Source organism: Hemibagrus wyckioides, linkage group LG09 (assembly GCF_019097595.1).
Source record: "Hemibagrus wyckioides isolate EC202008001 linkage group LG09, SWU_Hwy_1.0, whole genome shotgun sequence".
In the NCBI taxonomy this organism is placed as follows: Eukaryota; Metazoa; Chordata; class Actinopteri; order Siluriformes; family Bagridae; genus Hemibagrus; species Hemibagrus wyckioides.
The window spans coordinates 26763157-26785656 of record NC_080718.1 but is presented as its reverse complement, the minus strand read 5'-3'; the positions used below and the strand labels follow the sequence as shown (position 1 = coordinate 26785656).

Below are 22500 nucleotides of genomic sequence, written 5' to 3'. Positions count from 1 at the left end.
TAAGTTCATCTGCTCATTCATTTGATAGCCAATGAGTCATTTACTGAATCAACGAGTCATTTATTTGTTCATATTCATTGATTCATTGATTAATTGATTCATTCATCTATTTTTGGTTCTTTCACTAACTGATTCCGTAATTAATTTATTCATTAACAAAATCTTTCTGCCGCATTCGTTGCTTCATTTAGTCATTTTTGTTCTTATCATTCATCTGCTGGCTTTTCCATCCATCCGTTCATTTATATATTAACTCTCTGAATTGTTTATTTATTCATTTTCCTGTTAATTTACCCACAGATTCATTTAGTCATTTATTGAACCATTGAATTGTTCAAAGATTTATTTTTCATTAAGTCCTTCACTTGTTTATTTCTTGAATTAATTCATCAGTCAGTCATTAATTCACTGAGAGATATTTATTAATTTAATTTAATTTAATTTAATTATTTGATTGTTTGTTTTTCATCTTTTCTTTTTAAGATTTTGTTTTTTGCTGTTTTATTCATTAATTTATTAAATGTATTCCATGCAGTGATTTATTTATCAGTATTTTTTCATCAGGCTGGAGGAAGACAGTCTGTACTGGTCCTACACTGACATCATGGCCAAGGTAACCTCCATATGAGTGCTGAGACACGTCACAAAACAACCCACCTCATTCCACAGACTACATTTATCTACATTATTTTAATGACAGTAATTCGTATCCTAATTTCTTTAAACCTAAGAAGCTTATGATGATCATAGTCCTGATGTGACAGTGTTATAACCGTGTCGTACTAATCCCCGTGCAGAGCTGTCAGGCTGAGGATGAGGACGGTCATGATGAGGTGAAATCCTTTGAGGTGAGTGTAGAGGAAGCTGTACAGCAATACAAATCTGCTTATCATGCATCATACACTATTAGATATAGAACCCTGGGGCTCTGGGGCCTTCCTTCCTTCCATCCATCTATCCTTCTTTCTTTCCTTCCTTCCTTCCATCCATCCATCCATCCATCCTTCCTTCCTTCCTTCCTTCCTTCCTTCCTTCCTTCCTTCCTTCCTTCTTCCATCCATTTACCCTTTCGTTCTCCTTTCATTATATTCATCTGCTCATTCATATGATATCCAAGGAGTCATTTACTGAATCAGTAAGTCATATCCCTTCTTCACTTGTTAATTAGTTTATTAGTTTGTTTGTTCGTTCATTCGTTCCTTCCTTCCTTCCTTCCTTCCTTCCTTCCTTCCATCCATCGATCCTTCCATTCTCCTTTCATTATGTTCATCTGCTCATTCATATGATATCCAAAGAGTCATTTACTGAATCAGTAAGTCATATCCCTTCTTTACTTGTTAGTTTGTTCCTTCCTTCCTTCCTTCCTTCCTTCCTTCTTCCATCCATCCATCCTTCCTTCCTTTCTTCCTTCCTTCCTTCCTTCCTTCCTTCCTTCCTTCCTTCCTTCCATCTATCCTTCCTATCTCCTTTCATTATGTTCATCTGCTCATTCATATGATATCCAAAGAGTCATTTACCGAATCAGTAAGTCATATCCCTTCTTCACTTGTTAGTTAGTTAGTTAATTAGTTAGTTAGTTCGTTCGTTCGTTCGTTCATTCGTTCCTTCCTTCCTTCCTTCCTTCCTTCCTTCCTTCCTTCCTTCCTTCCTTCCTTCCTTCCTTCCTTCTATCCTTCCTTTCTCCTTTCATTATGTTCATCTGCTCATTCATATGATATCCAAAGAGTCATTTACTGAATCAGTAAGTCATATCCCTTCTTTACTTGTTAGTTTGTTCCTTCCTTCCTTCCTTCTTCCATCCATCCATCCATCCACCCTTCCTTCCTTCCTTCCTTCCTTCCTTCCTTCCTTCCATCCATCTATCCTTTCTTCTTTCATTATGTTCATGTGCTCATTCATATGATATTCAAGGAGTCATTTACTGAATCAGTGAGTCATTTATTTGTTCACAATAGATGATTAAACGTGAAATAATTCAAACTGAAATGATGAGGCACTTCAATAAATGTTTTTGTAGACATAAATATATACTGTGTTTGAATTTGCTGTATTTTCCTGTTGAAATTTGTAAATAATAATAATAACAATAATAATAATAATAATAGTATAGTTAGAAAGGGGTTTTCAGGTTCTATACAGAACCACTCCTGGGTTAGAGAAGGGGTTCAGATGTCTAAAGCACACTACAAGAAAGCTGTTTGTGGATCGATCAGTTTTCAAAAATGAATCGAAAAATCCCCCCAAAAATATCTATCTGGAACCTTTAAGAGATCTATGAATTTATTTATGGAATCATTATTGTCTTAGTTCGCTGTGATTGAAAAATAAGCAGATTGATTGTGTTTTATTGATTTTGTGAATTGATTGATCGACTGATTGGTTGATTGATTTCAGGAGAAAGAGCTGGAGAAACAGAGACTCTTGTATCAGCAGGCCAGATTACACGATCGTGGCGCTGCAGAGATGGTTCTCCAGAGGCTCAGTGCCAGCAGAGGTAAACAAACAAACAAATAAACAAACAAACAAACAAAAATTCAAGTCAAAATTTTATTGCTTTTTACATTTCATGTGCCTGAACTTGAAACTTGACACAATTAACACAATTAGCATATTATTATTATTATTATTATTATTATTATTATTATTATTATTATTATTATTATTTTATTAAATAATAGTATCAATAAATAAATAAATTAATTAATTAATTAAGATTATTATTGACATAAAATCTATTGCTAGTGGAATTTTTAACCGGTTTTACATTTTCATTTATTTGTGTGAAGACCCAAAAGGATAAGACTAAAACCTGTAAGGATTTATCCAGGTGAATGATTCTGTTAATGAATGAAGGAATTAATGAGACGTTTATTTATTCATTTTTTCATTCATCCATGCGCTAAATTATCCGTCCAACCATCTCTCCACACGTCCATTCATTAAGAGAATCATTCATTCTTTAATTTATTTTCTCGCTGATTAAATAAATATTCATTTTTATTCACACATACTCTTAGTTGTTTATTTATTAAGCAATTGTTATTCTTTTTTGTTTATTTCTTCATCTTTGTTATTAAAAGGTCGTCCTTTGCTAGTTAGTTAGCAGAACCCCACTCACTCGAACTTTATACTCAGGTCAGTGTTGTATTTTAATACCAGGTGTTGCGGGGCCCTGGGTGGAGGCCACTCTTAAACTCGGCATCGCCATCCTGAACGGAGGAAACACAGATGTACAGCAGGTTGGCCTCAGTAACGTTTCATTTCAAACTGCATACTGAATATTTAAGTATATTGTATGTAATTTCATCCCTTATTAGTGACATTTAAATGAATATGAACACCATCATAACAATTAGGAAAAAAAAAATAGTTAAAAAATTAAAATATATGTCAAAGTCAATATCAAGAATCGTAACCATTGCTAATGTTAGCATTAGGGGTGGAATGATACATCATGACACCATACATCACCATGAAATGTGACATTATGGGACCAGAGCTCCCATTCTGCACAACCCGTAGAGTTAAAGTATATTGGAGGCACACTGATCACATGATTGCGAGCTTTAATTTTCAGGTTAAAATGGTGCTTTAGACACTGCTACAGAGTTTATATGATTAAAATTATGAATTAATTTTTTTTTTTTTTAAATATGATGAACATTTGCTACAATTTGTTTATAATATAAAACCTCTGTTCATAGAAATTTTTTAATATATTTAGTTTTACACCAACAAAAATACACGTTTATTTGCATTGTTTATTATTCAGAAATAAAAAAAAGGAAAATCATGAAGTCAGTATGATAAAACAAATAATGAGGCCAGTGTCGTGAATCTAATTATGAAGCCAGTATCATGAACTGAATCATGGAGCCAGTATCATGAATTGAATCATGAAGCCAGTATCATTAATCAAAATGTTAAGCCAGTATCATGAATTAGATCATAAAGCCAGTATCATGAATCGAATCATTAAGTCAGTATTGTGAGTCAAATCATGAAGCCAGTATAATGAATTGAATGATGAAGCCGGTATCATGAATCGAAATGTGAAGCCAGTATCATTAATTGAATCATGAAGCCAGTATTGTGAAATGAATCATAAAGCCAGTATCATGAATTGAATCATGAAGCCAGTATCATGAATCGAATCATTAAGTCAGTATTGTGAATCATATCATGAAGCCAGTATCATGAATTGAATCATGAAGCCAGTATTGTGAAATGAATCATAAAGCCAGTATCATGAATCGAATCATTAAGTCAGTATTGTGAATCATATCATGAAGCCAGTATAGTGAATTGAATCATGAAGCCGGTATCATGAATCGAAATGTGAAGCCAGTATCATTAATTGAATCATGAAGCCAGTATTGTGAAATGAATCATAAAGCCAGTATCATGAATTGAATCATGAAGCCAGTATCATGAATCGAATCATTAAGTCAGTATTGTGAATCATATCATGAAGCCAGTATCATGAATTGAATCATGAAGCCAGTATTGTGAAATGAATCATAAAGCCAGTATCATGAATCGAATCATTAAGTCAGTATTGTGAATCATATCATGAAGCCAGTATAGTGAATTGAATCATGAAGCCGGTATCATGAATCGAAATGTGAAGCCAGTATCATTAATTGAATCATGAAGCCAGTATTGTGAAATGAATCATAAAGCCAGTATCATGAATTGAATCATGAAGCCAGTATCATGAATCGAATCATTAAGTCAGTATTGTGAATCATATCATGAAGCCAGTATCATGAATTGAATCATTAAGTCAGTATTGTGAATCAAATCATGAAGCCAGTATCATGAATTGAATCATTAAGTCAGTATTGTGAATCAAATCATGAAGCCAGAATCATGAATTGAGTTATTAAGCCAGTATCACAAATTGAATCATGAAGCCAGTATCATGAATATCAGTATATTGTGACTGAACTGTACTGCTACACCTCTAGTCATCATTTTATCCTCTCTCACAGTATTGCATGGGTTTTTATTCTTCCTGGTTCCTTATAGAAAATGTTGGACTATCTGAGAGAGAAAAGAGACGTGGGATTCTTTCACAGCCTGGCGAGCCTCATGCAGTCCTGCAGGTATCGTCTCTGTTTCAGTCATATTTCAGAACCTGTGTCAATCTCAAGGCCCGCGGGCCAAATGCGACCTGCTGTCTCGTTTCATTCACACTGTTAGAAAAACGAGTCTTTGAACTGCTCACATGGTCTAGAATTCCCAGCAAACCTGTAGTGTAGTGACTGCCTGCATGCTGCCTGGGAGTTACCTCTCTTACTTACATTCCATTCTATTCTATTTAAGACTTTGACTTATACGACACTCGATGTTCACCCAAATCTAACCAAAAAGAGGAGGGACAAAAACTCTTTTTTATTTGCATGACAGATAAATGCTGGACTAAGAAAAAACACTCAGTGTGCTAACAATATTGCTGCATTCTACCGAAGGTCATAACTTGGGATTTCTGACTGAGAAAAACAGGAAGTCAGGAAGTTCTCTGATATATACAGGGGGAGTAGAAGATTTATGTACAGGGATGCAGTAGGTATTATAAATAGGATATATATGTTCTATATAATGTCCAGGTTTTCATACCAATCATGTAGAAGCCACATCTTATTCCACACATTTAATCAGTTGATCTTGGCTTTCAGTAGACTGGATTCTGCTTGACTGGTATGAAAACCTGCATCCACACCAACCCTTTGTGGACACCCATGCTCTATATAACAGTGGAACTTCAGCATACGAATTGAATTGGTTCTGGAGGTGAGTTCTTAAGGCGAAAATTTGTATAGCGAAATGAAATTTTCCCATAAGAAATAATGTAAATGCAGATAATCCGTTCCAGCCGCCCAAAAATGTTAGCAATATTCCCAATACGATCAGATATATTCACTTGTTCAATCTGTCACACTTACTGTAGAGTTCTGAGGTGGAAGATATATGTCACTCTTACAGTTAGCTGGCTAGCTTGTCTGTCTTTACCAACAAACATAAAGGCGTAGACAATTTTCTCATCATTGTAGCTCAAATTTGTCATTTCTAAGTCAAATAAACAAGTCTTGATGATGCTGAGTCTAATTAAAAGCATTGTTTTTGGCTAAAGAACATAGCAAATCTATTTGCCTCGCACAACATGCAGCGGATTATAGTCTCAGTTAGTCTGAAACATTACATTTGGACCGCTTCTTTTTACCTTCTTCCATCTACTTGAATGGTTTTTCCTTCCTTTGTTTCCTAGCCCTTAAGATAGACTGTATATATTTTTTTCTTCAAAATGTGTTATTTTATGCAATATATTTTTCCTAGTCATGTCACAGGATTCTAGGATATTAGTAATAATGGATTGAGGAGATAATAATACATTGGAAAAGTCATAGTTTTTGTTTATGGTGCTTCAGAAGCTTACAGAGATATTGATTTAACTGAACACCCCTGGTTATGATATAATCTTGACGTTGTTCTTGCTTAAAGAACAGTTATGACCACTGATGTGCCTGTAATATTTTTCCCCCATGCTGTCGGATCTGTAGCGTTTTGGACCTGAACGCGTTCGAGAGGCAGATGAAAGCCGAGGGTTTAGGAACGGGAGCTGAAGGCAAGGCAGGTACGTCTGAGACAGTGACTACACAATAAATCAGAGGTATACTGTATAATGCGAGTGGAGATGATGCAATTTGTTCCGCGTATTACTTTTCTCTCTGTATGTGTCTATTAAGGTGATAAGGTTATGGCAGAGGAGCCGCTGACTTGTGATCTCTTTCGTTTCCTCCAGTTGCTTTGCGAAGGACATAATGCAGGTGTTTATTCGCACGATTGCACAATAAATCACCAGCAGCTCAACATCTCCGGGCTATAGTAACAACCTAATAACTCAGAATCACACACAGTCATCTATCCTTGCCTTCTTTTTTTTCCTCCTCTTGCTTTTGATTTTGTCTCATGCTTGACAATGACAGAAAAAAGTAATAATATGTTTTTAATATAAAGAATTATAATGACAATATGGAGGAATATTGAGGATTTGCTCCTCTGCCTTGTGATATTACTATGAATTTATTACCTGTATGAATAGATTAGATATCATGGCGTTAGCTCTCTATATTTAAAGACACCTATTATGTTTTTTTAGCTTCAGTTTATTAGGGTCACATCTTTTCCTACACCTTTACTGCCTCTTTATTATTTTAATATAGAAGCCACACACATTCATATCTTTTTCTATATTAAAAACTTTTATTCTAATCCACATACAACTGTCCCAAAATTGGCTTTCAGACCCATTTAAACTCATAACCTGATGGATTCCTATGCTCCAACATGTTCCTGATGTCATACCAAGACTTACTGTAAAGAAAGCAATTACTTCTACCGTCTTCTCAAAATATTATTGGAAATATTATTTCTCTGAAGGAGCTAGAGCTAAAAGTAAGGTTTGGGAAAACACACAACATGTGCTATGATGTCATAAAATCTTAAGCACCAATAATATCCAAGTATGCAAATTCAGGCTATGAAAATTCACAGTGGTGTAGAGACTGCTTTCCTTCTCCTTCTTTTCTGGTTTTCTGTGGAAACATAACATTTAACCGATTTATTTTCCAATAGAGAATATAACGTCACGCTCGTCAAAATCACAACTGACGTTTTTTGTGGCAGATTTTCAGAACTACCTGAGGAGTCAGACAGGAAACAATACCACAGTAAACATTATCATCTCCACGGTGGACTACCTGCTCCGACTGCAGGTAAATCAGCACTGTTAGCTAAACTAACAGGATGGGGATATTTAACAGTATGTGCACTTGGATTTTTTTTTTTTTTTTTTTTTTTACAAATGAGTGAGAACAGTTTTGTTGCATCTATAATACATTTACAATATGAATAGAGCTGTACATGTGCAGCTGTGACCTCATGTTGAATATTCATTATGCAGTGATAAATACACTGTAGTGAATACGCAGTCGTGAATATACAGTAGTAAATATATACAGTTATGAATATACAGTAGTGGATATATTGTATTGAATGTACAGTAGTGAATATACAGTATTGAATATACAGTAGTGGATATATTGTATTGAATGTACAGTAGTGAATATATGTAATAGTGAATATACAGTAGTGGATATATTGTATTGAATGTACAGTAGTAAATATACAGTAGTGAATATACAGTAGTAAATATACAGTTGTAAATATACAGTAGTGAATGTACAGTAGTGAATATATGTAATAGTGAATATACAGTAGTGAATATACAGTAGTGAATATACAGTAGTGGATATATTGTGTTGAATGTACAGTAGTGAATATATGTAATAGTGAATATACAGTAGTGGATATATTGTATTGAATGTACAGTAGTAAATATACAGTAGTGAATATACAGTAGTAAATATACAGTTGTAAATATACAGTAGTGAATGTACAGTAGTGAATATATGTAATAGTGAATATACAGTAGTGAATATACAGTAGTGAATATATGTAATAGTGAATATACAGTAGTGGATATATTGTGTTGAATATACAGTAGTGAATATACAGTTGTAAATATACAGTAGTGAATGTACAGTAGTGAATATATGTAATAATGAATATATAGTAGTGGATATATTGTGTTGAATGTACAGTAGTGAATATATGTAATAGTGAATATACAGTAGTGGATATATTGTATTGAATGTACAGTAGTAAATATACAGTAGTGAATATACAGTAGTAAATATACAGTTGTAAATATACAGTAGTGAATGTACAGTAGTGAATATATGTAATAGTGAATATACAGTAGTGGATATATTGTGTTGAATGTACAGTAGTGAATATACAGTAGTAAATATACAGTAGTGAATGTACAGTAGTGAATATATGTAATAGTGACTATACAGTAGTGAATATACAGTAGTGAATATATGTAATAGTGAATATACAGTAGTGGATATATTGTGTTGAATGTACAGTAGTGAATATACAGTAGTAAATATACAGTAGTAAATATACAGTAGTGAATGTACAGTAGTGAATATATGTAATAGTGAATATACAGTAGTGAATATACAGTAGTGAATATACAGTAGTGAATATATGTAATAGTGAATATACAGTAGTGGATATATTGTGTTGAATGTACAGTAGTAAATATACAGTAGTAAATATACAGTAGTGAATGTACCGTAGTGAATATATGTAATAGTGAATATACAATAGTGAATATACAGTAGTGAATATATGTAATATTGAATATACAGTAGTGGATATATTGTGTTGAATGTACAGTAGTGAATATACAGTAGTGAATATATGTAATAGTGAATATACAGTAGTGGATATATTGTGTTGAATGTACAGTAGTGAATATATGTAATAGTGAATATACAGTAGTGGATATATTGTATTGAATGTACAGTAGTAAATATACAGTAGTGAATATACAGTAGTAAATATACAGTTGTAAATATACAGTAGTGAATGTACAGTAGTGAATATATGTAATAGTAAATATACAGTAGTGAATATACAGTAGTGAATATATGTAATAGTGAATATACAGTAGTGGATATATTGTGTTGAATGTACAGTAGTGAATGTACAGTAGTGAATATACAGTAGTTAATATATATAATAGTGAATATACAGTAGTGGATATATTGTGTTGAATGTACAGTAGTGAATGTACAGTAGTGAATATACAGTAGTTAATATATATAATAGTGAATATACAGTAGTGAATATACATAGGTGAATATATAGAATTTAATATACTGTTGTGAATGTATAGTTGTAAAAGTACATATTGGTAGTGAATATATATATAATAGTGAATATACAGAAGTAAATGTGCAGTAGTGAATGTAGAGTAGTGAATGTACAGTATTTAATATTTAGTAGTAGATTTATAACTGCACGCTGTGTTTAGGAGTCCATCAGTGACTTTTACTGGTATTACTCCGGGAAAGAAGTGATCGATGAACATGGCCAGTGTAACTTCTCTAAAGCCATCAGGGTTGCCAAGCAGGTCTTTAACACCCTCACAGAGTATATCCAGGTGAGGAGCTTACTGAATACAATTGAAACCTTTACACACACACATGCAAGATGAATATTAGTTTCATTGCTTAATATTTACTTTAACAATATGCAAATCTTTGCAAAAAAAGAGATGTGAAATGAAATGTTACATAAAAAATGAATCATTAGCATAAAGTTATTTTTTTAAGGGTCCCTGCACTGGAAACCAGCAGAGTTTGGCACACAGTCGGCTGTGGGATGCCGTGGTCGGTTTCCTTCATGTTTTCGCCCACATGCAGATGAAGCTTTCTCAGGTTTGCATCAAGAAACACTACTACATACTACAAATGTACTACTACTACTACATACTACAAATGTCCAGGATAAAACAAATACTTTCTAATTCATTCCTAAAAATCTTTTTAAAACCACGGATTTGATGCACGCCGAAGCTGTCCTGTCAAGCGCCTATAATGTGAATAAATCTGAATGTTTAAATTACCAAAGTAAAAAATATCTTAACCATCATGCGGAATTTAATAAACCTAAAAATAGCTGAGATGATTGAAGAAACAGATGGTGCTATTTACAGGGGTGTATGTGACAGCAAATGTCTGTCTCTGACATATAAAAACACTGGAATAAATGTAAGCTAAAAATACAGCGAGACGTGACAATATTGTGCTACATCCAGGATTCGAGTCAGATCGAGCTCCTGAAGGAACTGATGGATCTGCTGAAAGACATGGTGGTGATGCTGCTGTCTATGCTGGAAGGTAGGAACCAGGTTTAAAAAGAAAACTGAAATGATAGTATACAGTCACACAGTTCTAGGATTTTAATATTTTAAGGCAGTGACTCATTGCAACCAACTCCAGATGTTGTACCAGAAGTTCTATTTATACCATTTTATGACCAACATGTAAAGAGGAAACCATTTTGAAAAGTTTTATCAATGGCACTTTAACCACATGATGCTGATTTCAGGAAACGTCGTGAACGGAACAATCGGCAAACAGATGGTGGACATGCTGGTGGAGTCGTCCGGCAACGTAGAAATGATCCTGACATTCTTCGACATGTTCCTGAAACTCAAAGACCTCGTATCCTCCGATGCCTTCAAAGAATATGACCCTGACGGACAAGGGCTTATCTCCAAGAAGGACTTCCAGAAAGCCATGGAAGGCTACAAACGCTACACGGCATCCGAGACGGAATTCCTGTTGTCTTGCGCCGAGACGAATGAGAGCAAGCTTCTGGACTATCGTGTGTTTGTGGCACGTTTTCACGAACCGGCCAAAGACATCGGTTTCAACGTGGCTGTCCTTTTGACCAACCTGTCAGAACACATGCCTCATGATGCCCGATTACGGAACTTTCTGGAGTTAGCAGACAGCGTGCTCAGGTATTTCCAGCCTCACCTGGGCAGGATCGAGATCATGGGCAGCGGGAAACGGGTCGAGAGGGTCTACTTCGAAATCAGCGAGTCGAGTCGGATGCAGTGGGAGAAACCACAGGTGAAGTTTTTTTTATGGCCACTGCATGTTAAATATTTTATACACAACCTTCTTGCTACAACTTATAAATGTTCTCAGAGATAGATAGGCAGAAAAGTTTAAGGACAAGCGGCAATATAGAGAGTTGTATGCAGATAATGTTTCACACATCAGTATTCAGACCTCATTCATGACTCAGACACTTGCCTGGGATTCGGGTACCAGATGTGGACTTTGACTAAAAGTAAACCAAGTCTCAGTTACGCACTAATAAATAGCCTACATTCCACACTTACATAATTTCATGACCTCGATTTAGCATCCTCTGGCTACATTAACTCTTTTTCCCAGATGCCAAAAAGGGAATTTTCGTCTGTTTTGTTGTTCAGCATTGAATATCTTTGTCATGTCTCATGCCACAGTGGAGGTTAATATGAAGGTCATATGAAAGCAGACACTCAGGACTTTGTAGTGTTTCAGAAGTATTTCTGTTTTTCCCTGGCCTACTAGGGGCATAGAAAAGCTCCAAAAAACAAAAAATGGTTATTTTTTCCCAGAGTAAATATTGATATTAAACCCAGTCCTGACTCATTTTAGATCAGACTCTCAGCCAGAACATCATTCAGTTCTTTATATGGATTGAAAATGTCCTGTAAGTCCATTTCTGTTCTGCTGTAATGAAACAATAAAATGAAAAGAACTGAGTCATGCTCCTTATGAGGCACTGGAGTAATATACTGTATAAAAACTAAACTGAAAATAATACCATATGCGGGATCAAGTGCTATTGTATAAATTATATGTAATTATTATTTATACATAATGAAGGGTGGAAACCATGTTGTTATATTAAACCCCTTCATGCAGCAATATAGATATTAATTCATTAGATGTTTGTTTATCTCTCTCTCTCTCTCTCTCTCTACCTTCAGTCCTCATTTTCCATACCTTGAGTGTTTTCTTGCTTAGAGTAACCTTGAAGTTGTGAAATGGATTGAAATTCTTGCCCTAGGTCAAGGAGAGCAAGCGTCAGTTCATCTTCGACATTGTGAACAAGGGAGGCGAGAAGGAAAAGATGGAGCTCTTCGTGAACTTTTGCGAGGACACCATCTTCGAGATGCAGCTGGCCGCCCAGATCTCTGCCTCAGACCGTGACGAGGAAATGCCGGGAACAGAGGATAACGGAACGGACGAGAAGAAAAACGAGGATAAAAGCTCTGCTATGGATAACGATGACACTGGAGGAGAGCAGAAAGGCTTTTCCTCGATGGAGATGATGAAACGGATCCTCCTGGCTCCTCTCTGTGGCCTAATGATGATAATATGTCTCTTCTCTATAAGGAACATGAAGAGGCAGATAAAAAGGATAAGCATGAAGGGTCTCGTTTTGGCCGTCGCTCTTTTCTTCCAGACGGTTTCATCAGCCATTTTTCGTAGCGTCTCAGGCACCGTCTGCTTTTTCCTACACTTCCTCTACCTCGTCTTTCTCAGTGGTTACATTATCGAGTTTGCCAAAGAGACCAAACTCTCAGATTTCTTCGGAGATCTGCCAGAACCCACGCTGGATGAGGTCACAGGTGTAAACGATGGGGTAACCCACCAGGTCAGAGGTCCCAAACAGACCACAGCCTCCCGTGGTGACCTAGACGCAATGACACTGGACTTATCGGCTGTGTCCCGGAACCCTCAGCTACTTACTGACATATTTGGTCTCCAGTTAAGAAAGGAAGGAGGCCAGTATATGCTAATTAGTCAAGATTCCAGTGCTAGCGTTGTTCCTTCTAAATATCAGGTCAGTACAGTAATCTGGTCAATTCGGTCTGTCGTCTATACAACAAACTGCTTTATAATATTTACAATATTATATAATTTCTCATGTTTGTAGCTAGCTACCTCAAATTTACCTCAGATCCCTTTTTGTTACAAGAGCGAATCGTATAAAAATCCTGGTTGTGCTGTTATTTAGAGAAACTGGCTATCCAGTTAGCATTGTGTTTTTATTCAGAAATGCTAGCTACCTTGCTATTAATAATGAAGGTATTCTATTTTATATTTTTACCTCAAATTTACCTCAGATCTCTTTTTGATACAAGAGCTAATCGTATAAGAATCCAGGTTGTGCTGTTATTTAGAGAAACTAGCTACCTAGTTAGCAATGGCTATGTTTTTCAGGCCTCTTTTTGATACAAGAGCTAATTATATTTACAAATCTTAGTTGTTTTTATATTCAGAGAAGCTAGCTACCTTGCTAGCAATAGTTAACGTATTCTATTTTATACTATCCACAACATTATATTATTTCTAATTTTTGTAGCTAGCTACCTCAAATTCACCTCAGATCTCTTTTTGATACCAGAGCTAACATATTTTCAAATCCTAGTTGTGTTTTTATTTAAGCGAGGTTGCTAGCTACTCATAGCTGTTATTTCTGGCTCATTTTGATACGAGAGCTAATTGTATTTAGAAATCCTAGTTGCACTTTTATTCGAAGAAGATAGCTACACTGCTAGCAATAGCTTTATTAGCCAGTTCCCTTTTTATTCATGAGCTAAACATATTTAAAAACACTAGTTGTGTTTGTTTTTTTTCAGAGAAGCTAGCTCCCTTAGTGTCAACAGTTTCAGATCTGTCTTTGATGCAAGAGCAAATTGTATTAGCAATTAGCAAGAGGGCTGCTAATGTTTTTACTCAGAGAAGCTAGCTACTGAACTAGCAATGGCTATGTTAATGAGATCTCTTTTTGATATAAGAGCTAATCGTATTAAAACTTTGTTTTGATTTATATTTAGAGAAAACTAGCTACCTAGCAAGCAAAAGCTATTATAATCAGGTCTCTCACTTTTTTATACACACGCTAATCATATTTACAAATCCTAGCTGTGTTGATACTTACGACACAATGCTAGCTAGTCAAAGCTGTTACTAGTATCTCATTTTGATACAAGAGCTAATCTGATGTTTAGTCAGATCTCCTTTGTTATGTCTGTAGATATGTATATGTTGTGTGTGTGTGTGTGTGTGAATAGGTAGCTGTGCCTGAAGAGGAGGAGGACGAAGAGGAGGAGAAACATTCAGAGACTGAAAAAGCAGAGTAAGCACTTCTTTTTTTTGTCAGTAACATAAAGCATTTATTCCATATGCGTTAGATTTTATTGATGTAATACTAAAAGGATGAGGTTAATTTACTCTGTCCTATAAATCACATTCATCTCAATAAATCTGAAAGCCTGGCGGTAAGCATCATGCTCAATATTTCTCATTGACTTTGTGGAGTTATGGGAGAAAGACCAGGTCTGAAGCTCCACCTCAGACATAATGAACTTCAGATAAAATCCCGATCCCTATTCCCGTGATTTATAGAACTGTGTGCAAAAATAAAGAGGTAAAGAAGCGAGTGCAGGCAGGTTGGAATTGAGGGAGAAAGGTGTGCGATAGAAAAATATCTGAGAGAATCAAGGGGAAGGTGTACAAGACAGTGGTGAGACCAGTTTAGAGCCAGTGTCACTGAGGAAGAGATTGAAGTCAGAACTGAAGATGTTGAGGTTCTCTTTGGGAGTGACACGGTTGGACAGGATTAGGAACGAGTACATCAGAGGGACGGCTCATGTTGGACATTTGGGGGACAAAGTTAGGGAGGACAGATTAAGATGGTTTGGACATGTCCAGAGGAGGGAGAGTGAGTATATTGGTAGGAGAATGTTGGACATGGAGCTGCCAGGCAGGAGGAAAAGAGGAAGGACAAAGAGGAGGTATATGGATGGAATAAATGAGGATATGAAGCTAGTGGCTGCAAGTGTTGAGGATGCAGAAGATAGGGATAGGTGGAGAGAGATGATTCACTGTGGAGACCCCTGAAGGGAAAAGCCGAAAGAAGAAGAAGAGTGCAGAAATAAAGGTGAAGCCTTTTAACTGAAGGCTAAACCATGAAGCTAGAGTTTCTTAGCCTATTAGAACTCCAATTTACCTTGAAATTATTATTATTATTATTATTATTATTATTATTGTTGTTGTTGTTGTTGTTTCATTAACATCTGAATCTGTTAACCTTCTCAAACCTGAAACCTTATTTTCCATAATTTCCACAACATTCACGTTACACCTTCACCCCCTTTCAAATTCTCTGTATATTCCAAACAGGAAGTTGTGTCATCCCAAATTTCCTGATGATCCTGAGAAGAAGAAAATAAAATTCTTCAATTCATAGCATTTCACTTGATTTTCTTAATTTTGTGATTTTGACTGACAAGTTTTGTTTAAAAGTGGATTGTAATAGATGTTAGCTAAACAAATAGATTAATATTAAATGATTAATTCATTATTTTTAGGTTCATAATATTCTCTTTCCATTATAGCATGGATGCTAATTGTGTATTTGCAGAAAAAAATCTGTTGCTGATTTAAGAATTAAATTAACAAATAAAATAACAACATAAAAAACAGCATTTTTTAAAATAAAAATAAGTAAATAAATAAATAAATATTAAAAATATATTATATATTATTTTATATTAAAATGAATATAAAGATAGAATACAAATAATCTATCAATTAATATGAAAATATAAATAAAATAAAATAAAAAATAAATAAAATAAAAATAAATAATTATTTATTAAGTGAAAATCTCTTGAATATGGACTTATGCATTTCATATTTTTTAGATTAGATTATTAGACTATTATCAGTTACATAATATTTTTTTGATGTTTTTTTCTCATTTAATTTTTTTTATTTTCAAATGCTATTAAAAGATGATTTATCTTCTTTTTTTATTTAGCATAATAAATGCTTTAAATGAGAAAAGTAAATTGAAAAAATCTTATAATTAGGAAACAACTATTACTATTACTACTCATACTACTGTTTGGGGGCACAGTGGCTAAGTAGTTAGCATATGTGCCTCACACCTCCAGGGTTCGGTTTTTTAAATATGTTTGATTATATTCTAGAGATTTTCCCTCTCTGAGCCCCTCAGAACTCCAGCTCTATTCCTCAGACTTTTTCCACCCTAATAACATTTTCCGCTGCTCCACTTGTTTATACACTAGTTTAGAAAATTAGCAGCAACGTTTGTGCCAAAAATGAAAAAGTGTATCTTTCACAGAGGTGAAGACAACGAGAAGAAGCACCAGAGGAGGGAAGACAAGGAGAAACGCAGATTCAGGAGGATGAGCTTCCACAAAGCCGTGGAGCCCGAGGTTCAGGAATCAGCCACGTGGAAAATAATCGACTCTCAGAAGACAAAACTGCTTGTAAGGCGGAACTGTGTGTCATCTTTTTTCCCCTCATGCTGTCATTGTGTCTCTGTGTCTCTGTCAGCTTCTTCCTTTCTAGCTCGTACTCCTCATTCTCCTCATTCGCACTGATACGCTATATGGATATCCATATCACCATGATAAAAGAACTTATTTAACATGGGTTCTCTTTGTGTAACTTCTCTCAGAGAATATGCAAATGAGCTAGCTTAGCGGCACGGCAGAAATGCTCTCAGTGAAGCCATGTAACGAACGCAATCCGTCCTAACTACACGTGTGTTTCTTGTAGAATTATTTTGCCAGGAATTTCTACAACATGCGAGTGCTGGCTCTGTGTGTGGCCTTCAGCATCAACTTCATTCTGCTCTTCTACAAGGTGAAGGACGTGGGGTTCACCCTCACACACATGATTCACACACTTCATCCTTCCAGCTCACTGACTGCACTGACTAACGTTCAGCACTGCGCTAGGCAACAAAACTCCACCTCTCAAGACTTATTTTCACTCGGATTATTTAAAAAAGATCCAAAGATCTAAACAATTCAAAAAGATCCAAAAATATCCAAAGGTCCAAAGATCCTAAGATTCAAATCATTAAAATCTGCATTTGAGTAAATACTAGATTAATAAACTGATCAATAAGGCAGTAATCAAGACCAGTCCAAGACCAGGACTAGAAATGGTTCTGTTCTAGAGAAAACTCTCTATCATGACACTTACACATAACCATACACAACTATACACAATTATATTTAAATATACACAACTATACACATCTATACACAACCATACATAACTATACACAACTATACATAACTATAGACAACCATACATAACTATACACATCTATACACATCTATACACAACCATACATAACTATACACAACTATACATAACTATAGACAACTATAGACAACCATACACAACTGTACATATCTATACACAACTATACACGTCTATACACAACCATACACAACTATACACATCTATAGACAACTATACACAATTATATATAAGTATACACAACCATACCCAAAAATACACAAGAATAAACAAACATAAACCATCATAAACTATACGCAATTATATACAACTATACACAACTGTACACATCCATACACAATCACACACAATTATACATAACCATACCCAACATTCCACAACTGTTCAAAACTATACACAATTCTACACAACTATAAACTATACACAGCCCCAGACAGCACATACAGCTGTGTCTCCCATGTGAGCTTTAGAGTCTGATTTCTTGGTTAAATATACTGAAACATTATTTATAATTACAGGCTCTATTGATTACTGACTCTGGTTGTGTGTCCTCTTTAACGCTGTCCATTTCTGACCCAGGTTTCCTCTGGCCAAGCTGAAAGTGAGTCCCCGTCTGACCTCAGCGATGATGATGATGATTATGCTGACTCTGAGAGTGTGTGTTATATTCTGGGAGAGAACGGTTATATGAAGTCGGTGCTCCGCTTTCTGGCTGTGTTACACACTCTTATCTCCTTCTGCTCCATCATCGGCTACTACTGTCTGAAGGCAAGCTCCTCGTTTGTACTGAAAATGACACCAATTCGATGACACCTTTATCTTCCTCGCTGCTTTGATGTGGTTTTGTTCTCATAATACGCTCTGGTTATTAAATATTCAAGTGGGCTTTGCAGAGACAGAACTGATGAAGAAGATGTAGGACAAAACGCAGAACCCTGAGGAGATATACGGCACAGAGCTGTCCGGTTCTTGATTCTGATTGGTCAGAATAAAATTGTTGAACAAAAATCACACAATGAGTGTGGAGCTAATTTATTAAATGTTTGTATGACCAGAGTGTTGTCCAGAGTAAGTCCGTAGTGTTAAGTTAAGTAGCCTTTATTTGTCACATATACATTACAGCACAGTGAAATTCTTTCTTCACATATCCCATCCTTGGAGAGTTGTGGTCAGAGCACAGGGTCAGCCATGATGCAGTGCCCCTGGAGCAGGTGGGGGTTAGGGGCCTTGCTCAAGGGTCCAATGCTGGCAGCTTGTCAGTGCTGGGGCTTGAACTCTGATCTTCCCCAATGATCAACAACCCAGAGCCTTAACCACTTGATCTACCACCTCCCCTATTTATACTACACTGACCCACACTATTTATACTACACATCTAGTATAGTGGTGTAGTGCATAAGTATGTGATTTGGGACACTGCTATACTTCAGTGAACGATGAACATTTCGAAAAATTATATTGATTTCTATGAAATATTGATTTAGCATCATAATATATTTAGGATGTGGTAGCTCAGTGGTTCATGTGTTGGACTAATGGTTGAAAGGTTGTGAGTTCAAATCCCAGGTCCACCAAAAGCTGGGTCCCTAAGCAAGGCTGTTAACCCTCAATTAGTCATTTATATAAAATGGGTATCTGCAAATGTAATTATATTTTTTCCTCCAGATAAGGACGCTCTAGAAAAATGCTGTAAATGTAAATATCAGTGCCGCTTACAGTGTGTTTGTGATCTTCAGGTTCCTTTAGTAGTGTTTAAGCGTGAGAAGGAGCTGGCACGGAAGCTGGAGTTCGATGGCTTGTATGTCACACAGCAACCTGCTGATGATGACATCAGGGGCCAGTGGGACCGACTGGCCATAAACACTCCGTAAGCACTTATATCATTGCTATAAACCTGGTAAATGTTGTCGCTTAACTTTATATGAAAAATGTTCAAATGTGTAAAATCTTTTTTTTTCCTTTTAGATCTTTTCCAAATAATTATTGGGACAAATTTGTGAAGAGGAAGGTACAGTAAAATGTTAGATTTTCAAAAAACACTCACTTATATTACTATTTTTCCAGACTTTAAGTCAAACAAACAAATGCTATCCAAAAAATCCTCCCAAATGATATTTTCCTGCCTCTAAAATTACACTTCTGTGATGATTGCACCTACAAACCAATGACTGAATTACCATAAATCCTAGACTAGCACATCTGCCATAAATACGGTAGCAAATCATGATTACTGATTAATGATTATTGAAGGAGCAAGTCATGATTATTTTTATGTATAAACTCTATTATATACCGTGGAACCTCGGCATATGAATGCCCTTCCATACGAATTTTCCCCTTAAGAATTGAAATTTTGCGAGAAATTTGCCTCAGCATATGAAGTATCTTTGGCATAAGAACGAACTGAACCGGACCGAATGCCGGCTAAGTTGCACGTACGTCTGGGAGCCGTTCAAAACTTGTCTGCCTCAGTTGAAAGGCAATCAAAGTTGACCAGAGGGAGTTTACGGATTTTATGAATTGTTTTTCAGTCAGTGAAAGCTGTGTGAAAGAGTCAACCCACGATACCAACGTTGCCTTCAGCATGCGTTCAAAAGCTAGGTGATTTTTCGGGTGTTTTTTTGTTGACAGATCGGTGGGGTGGGTGATCTGTTCTATTTTTAGCCCAAGCTTGGTGGCACGACTTCCTGTGAGGAGCCTTGACATGGAATGCTTGGTTTGGGTCAGTTCTTTGTAAGCAGCCGTACAGTTTCCATACGCTTCATATTGGGAATATTGGTCAGATTTTTGGACGGCTGGAACGGATTATCTGCATTTACATTATTTCTGATGGGAAAATCTGTTTCGCAATACACATTTTCACTCCAGAACAAATTACATTCCTATGCCGAGGTTCCACTGTAAATTACTTTGTTGTTACTTTTAATGCCTGTAGGATAGCAGTAATAATCCAGCTGTGCTTATAGTCCAGAAAATACAGTACTCATTACATTAAGAGATTTGAGAGAGATAATTGTCGACATTTAGTGTGCCAACTCTCAGAAAACAACGAGGACATCTAAACATTTGACTTATAACAGGAATTAATGTAAAGACGTTAGTTAGAAAAAAAGAATTAAGAAGATTATACTGTAAACTTTATAAAATATATATTGATATATTGATTTTTCTTGTAGGTTATGGCCAAGTACAGCGAATTGTATGGCTCTGAGAGAATCAGCGAACTCCTGGGTTTGGATAAAACGACACTGGATTTCAGTTATGAAGCCCGGAAAGGGAGAAGAGCAGCCAGAGAACTGTACTGATTTATTTTTTATTTTTACAGAATACTGAATATGTGGAGAATATTAACATTCTGTCGATTTGTGTGTGTTCAAAGGGATGTATAAGGCAATGCGGGTGCACACAGGCACAGAGCGGATAGTAGAACAGCATATGGATCAGTACATGAGTAATAATTCATTGAGAGAGAGAGAGAGAGAGAGAGAGAGAGAGAGGGAGATCAGCATAAATGTATAATATGCAACAGGAATGAAGTGCTGCTTGGAGGGTTGTACAGAACATACCTTTAAAAAATCTCAGAATAAGCAATAAGTTACAGAAAAGTAAACATCAGAACGGAGTAAATCAATCCCTTTAGGATTTTGTGATTTTTCATCACAGAAATTAACGCAAAATCAAGCAAACTCTATGACTGGAACGATTGGGAGAAACCGACTAAAGTGGGGCTCGAACCCAGAGCTCCTTGGTAGTAGCCTTCACACATGCGTAATGATAACATGGAAACCTGGAAACACATGAACCAAAAAGTAATGACTGACAAAGACAGATATAAAAGGGCTGGTGTATATGGGACTAAACATCAGGGTAAATGTGGAACAGGTGACACTGCAGGAAAGGTGGAACAATAGAAAAGGCGTGGCACAAAACATGTGGGGAATAACAGAAACAACACACAGGAGAAAATGATACCAGGAGAATTCGTTAATAAGCTTCTCATCATGTTCCTCGACTCTTTCTGTATCAAATGCTTCTGTTCTTGTCATTTCAGCCTGAACTCCATTGATATGAAATATCAGATCTGGAAACTAGGAGTGGTGTTTACCGACAACGTGAGTGATCTTTTACATTCATTCCTTTATTAAACGGACAAATTTTTACATTTGTTTTCTTTATGAACCCCTCAGTCATTCCTCTATCTTGCCTGGTACATGCTGCTCTCCGTTCTGGGCCACTACAATAATTTCTTCTTCGCCGCTCACCTCCTGGACGTAGCCATGGGCTTTAAGACTCTGCGCACCATCCTGTCATCCGTCACACACAACGGAAAACAGGTAAAAATAAACAGAATAAAAATTCTGAGTGCAGTAGTCACTCTTATTGTCAGTATTAATAAGAAAAGGAAATATCATAGAGCAAACGAACTAATGTGTATTAATTAAACTAAGCTTAGTTTCTCATTTATTCTTATTCTGCATTATAACAGTCTGGTTTTTACCAGTAGTTAATTACTAAGGAAGCTTTGACACTGCAGTTTAGTCTGAAACAGAGTACCATGTCATGAACAGCTAGGATATTATCCCTCCAGACCACCAGAGGGTGATGTGGCAGGGCTGATTATCAAGTTTGGTCAGTATCTATCAAAAGTGGTCCTAGGAAGGAACAGTGGTGAACCGGTGACAGGGTCATGGGCAGCCAAGGCTCATTGATGCACGTGGGGCGCGAAGGCTGGACCGTGTGATCCGATCCAACAGACGAGCTACTGTTGCTCAGATTGCTGAAGAAGTTAATGCTGGTTCTGATAGAAAGAGCACAATGGGCATGTGAGCAACAGAACTGGACCACGGAGCAATGGAAGAAGGTGGCCTGGTCTGATGAATCATGTTTTCTTTTTCTTCACATGGATGGCTGGATGCGTGTG

General features: G+C 36.1%; 1 protein-coding gene across 3 annotated transcripts in view; it reads left to right on the top strand.

Annotated features, from left to right (window-relative positions):
- ryr2b (ryanodine receptor 2b (cardiac)) overlaps positions 1-22500 on the top strand; it is an 88909-nt gene that overhangs the window by 57632 nt on the left and 8777 nt on the right. For all 3 annotated transcript variants that reach the window (XM_058398492.1, XM_058398491.1, XM_058398490.1), the window contains exons 76-97: positions 565-613; positions 798-848; positions 2395-2494; positions 3160-3239; positions 5032-5108; positions 6564-6637; positions 6750-6830; positions 7690-7778; positions 9953-10081; positions 10254-10358; positions 10739-10820; positions 11032-11561; positions 12553-13332; positions 14567-14631; positions 16645-16792; positions 17085-17171; positions 18159-18347; positions 19316-19446; positions 19545-19587; positions 20756-20877; positions 21631-21691; positions 21767-21913. In XM_058398492.1, coding sequence (XP_058254475.1) covers positions 565-613; positions 798-848; positions 2395-2494; positions 3160-3239; positions 5032-5108; positions 6564-6637; positions 6750-6830; positions 7690-7778; positions 9953-10081; positions 10254-10358; positions 10739-10820; positions 11032-11561; positions 12553-13332; positions 14567-14631; positions 16645-16792; positions 17085-17171; positions 18159-18347; positions 19316-19446; positions 19545-19587; positions 20756-20877; positions 21631-21691; positions 21767-21913 — 3220 coding nt within the window. The remainder of the gene's footprint in view (positions 1-564; positions 614-797; positions 849-2394; positions 2495-3159; positions 3240-5031; positions 5109-6563; positions 6638-6749; positions 6831-7689; positions 7779-9952; positions 10082-10253; positions 10359-10738; positions 10821-11031; positions 11562-12552; positions 13333-14566; positions 14632-16644; positions 16793-17084; positions 17172-18158; positions 18348-19315; positions 19447-19544; positions 19588-20755; positions 20878-21630; positions 21692-21766; positions 21914-22500) is intronic.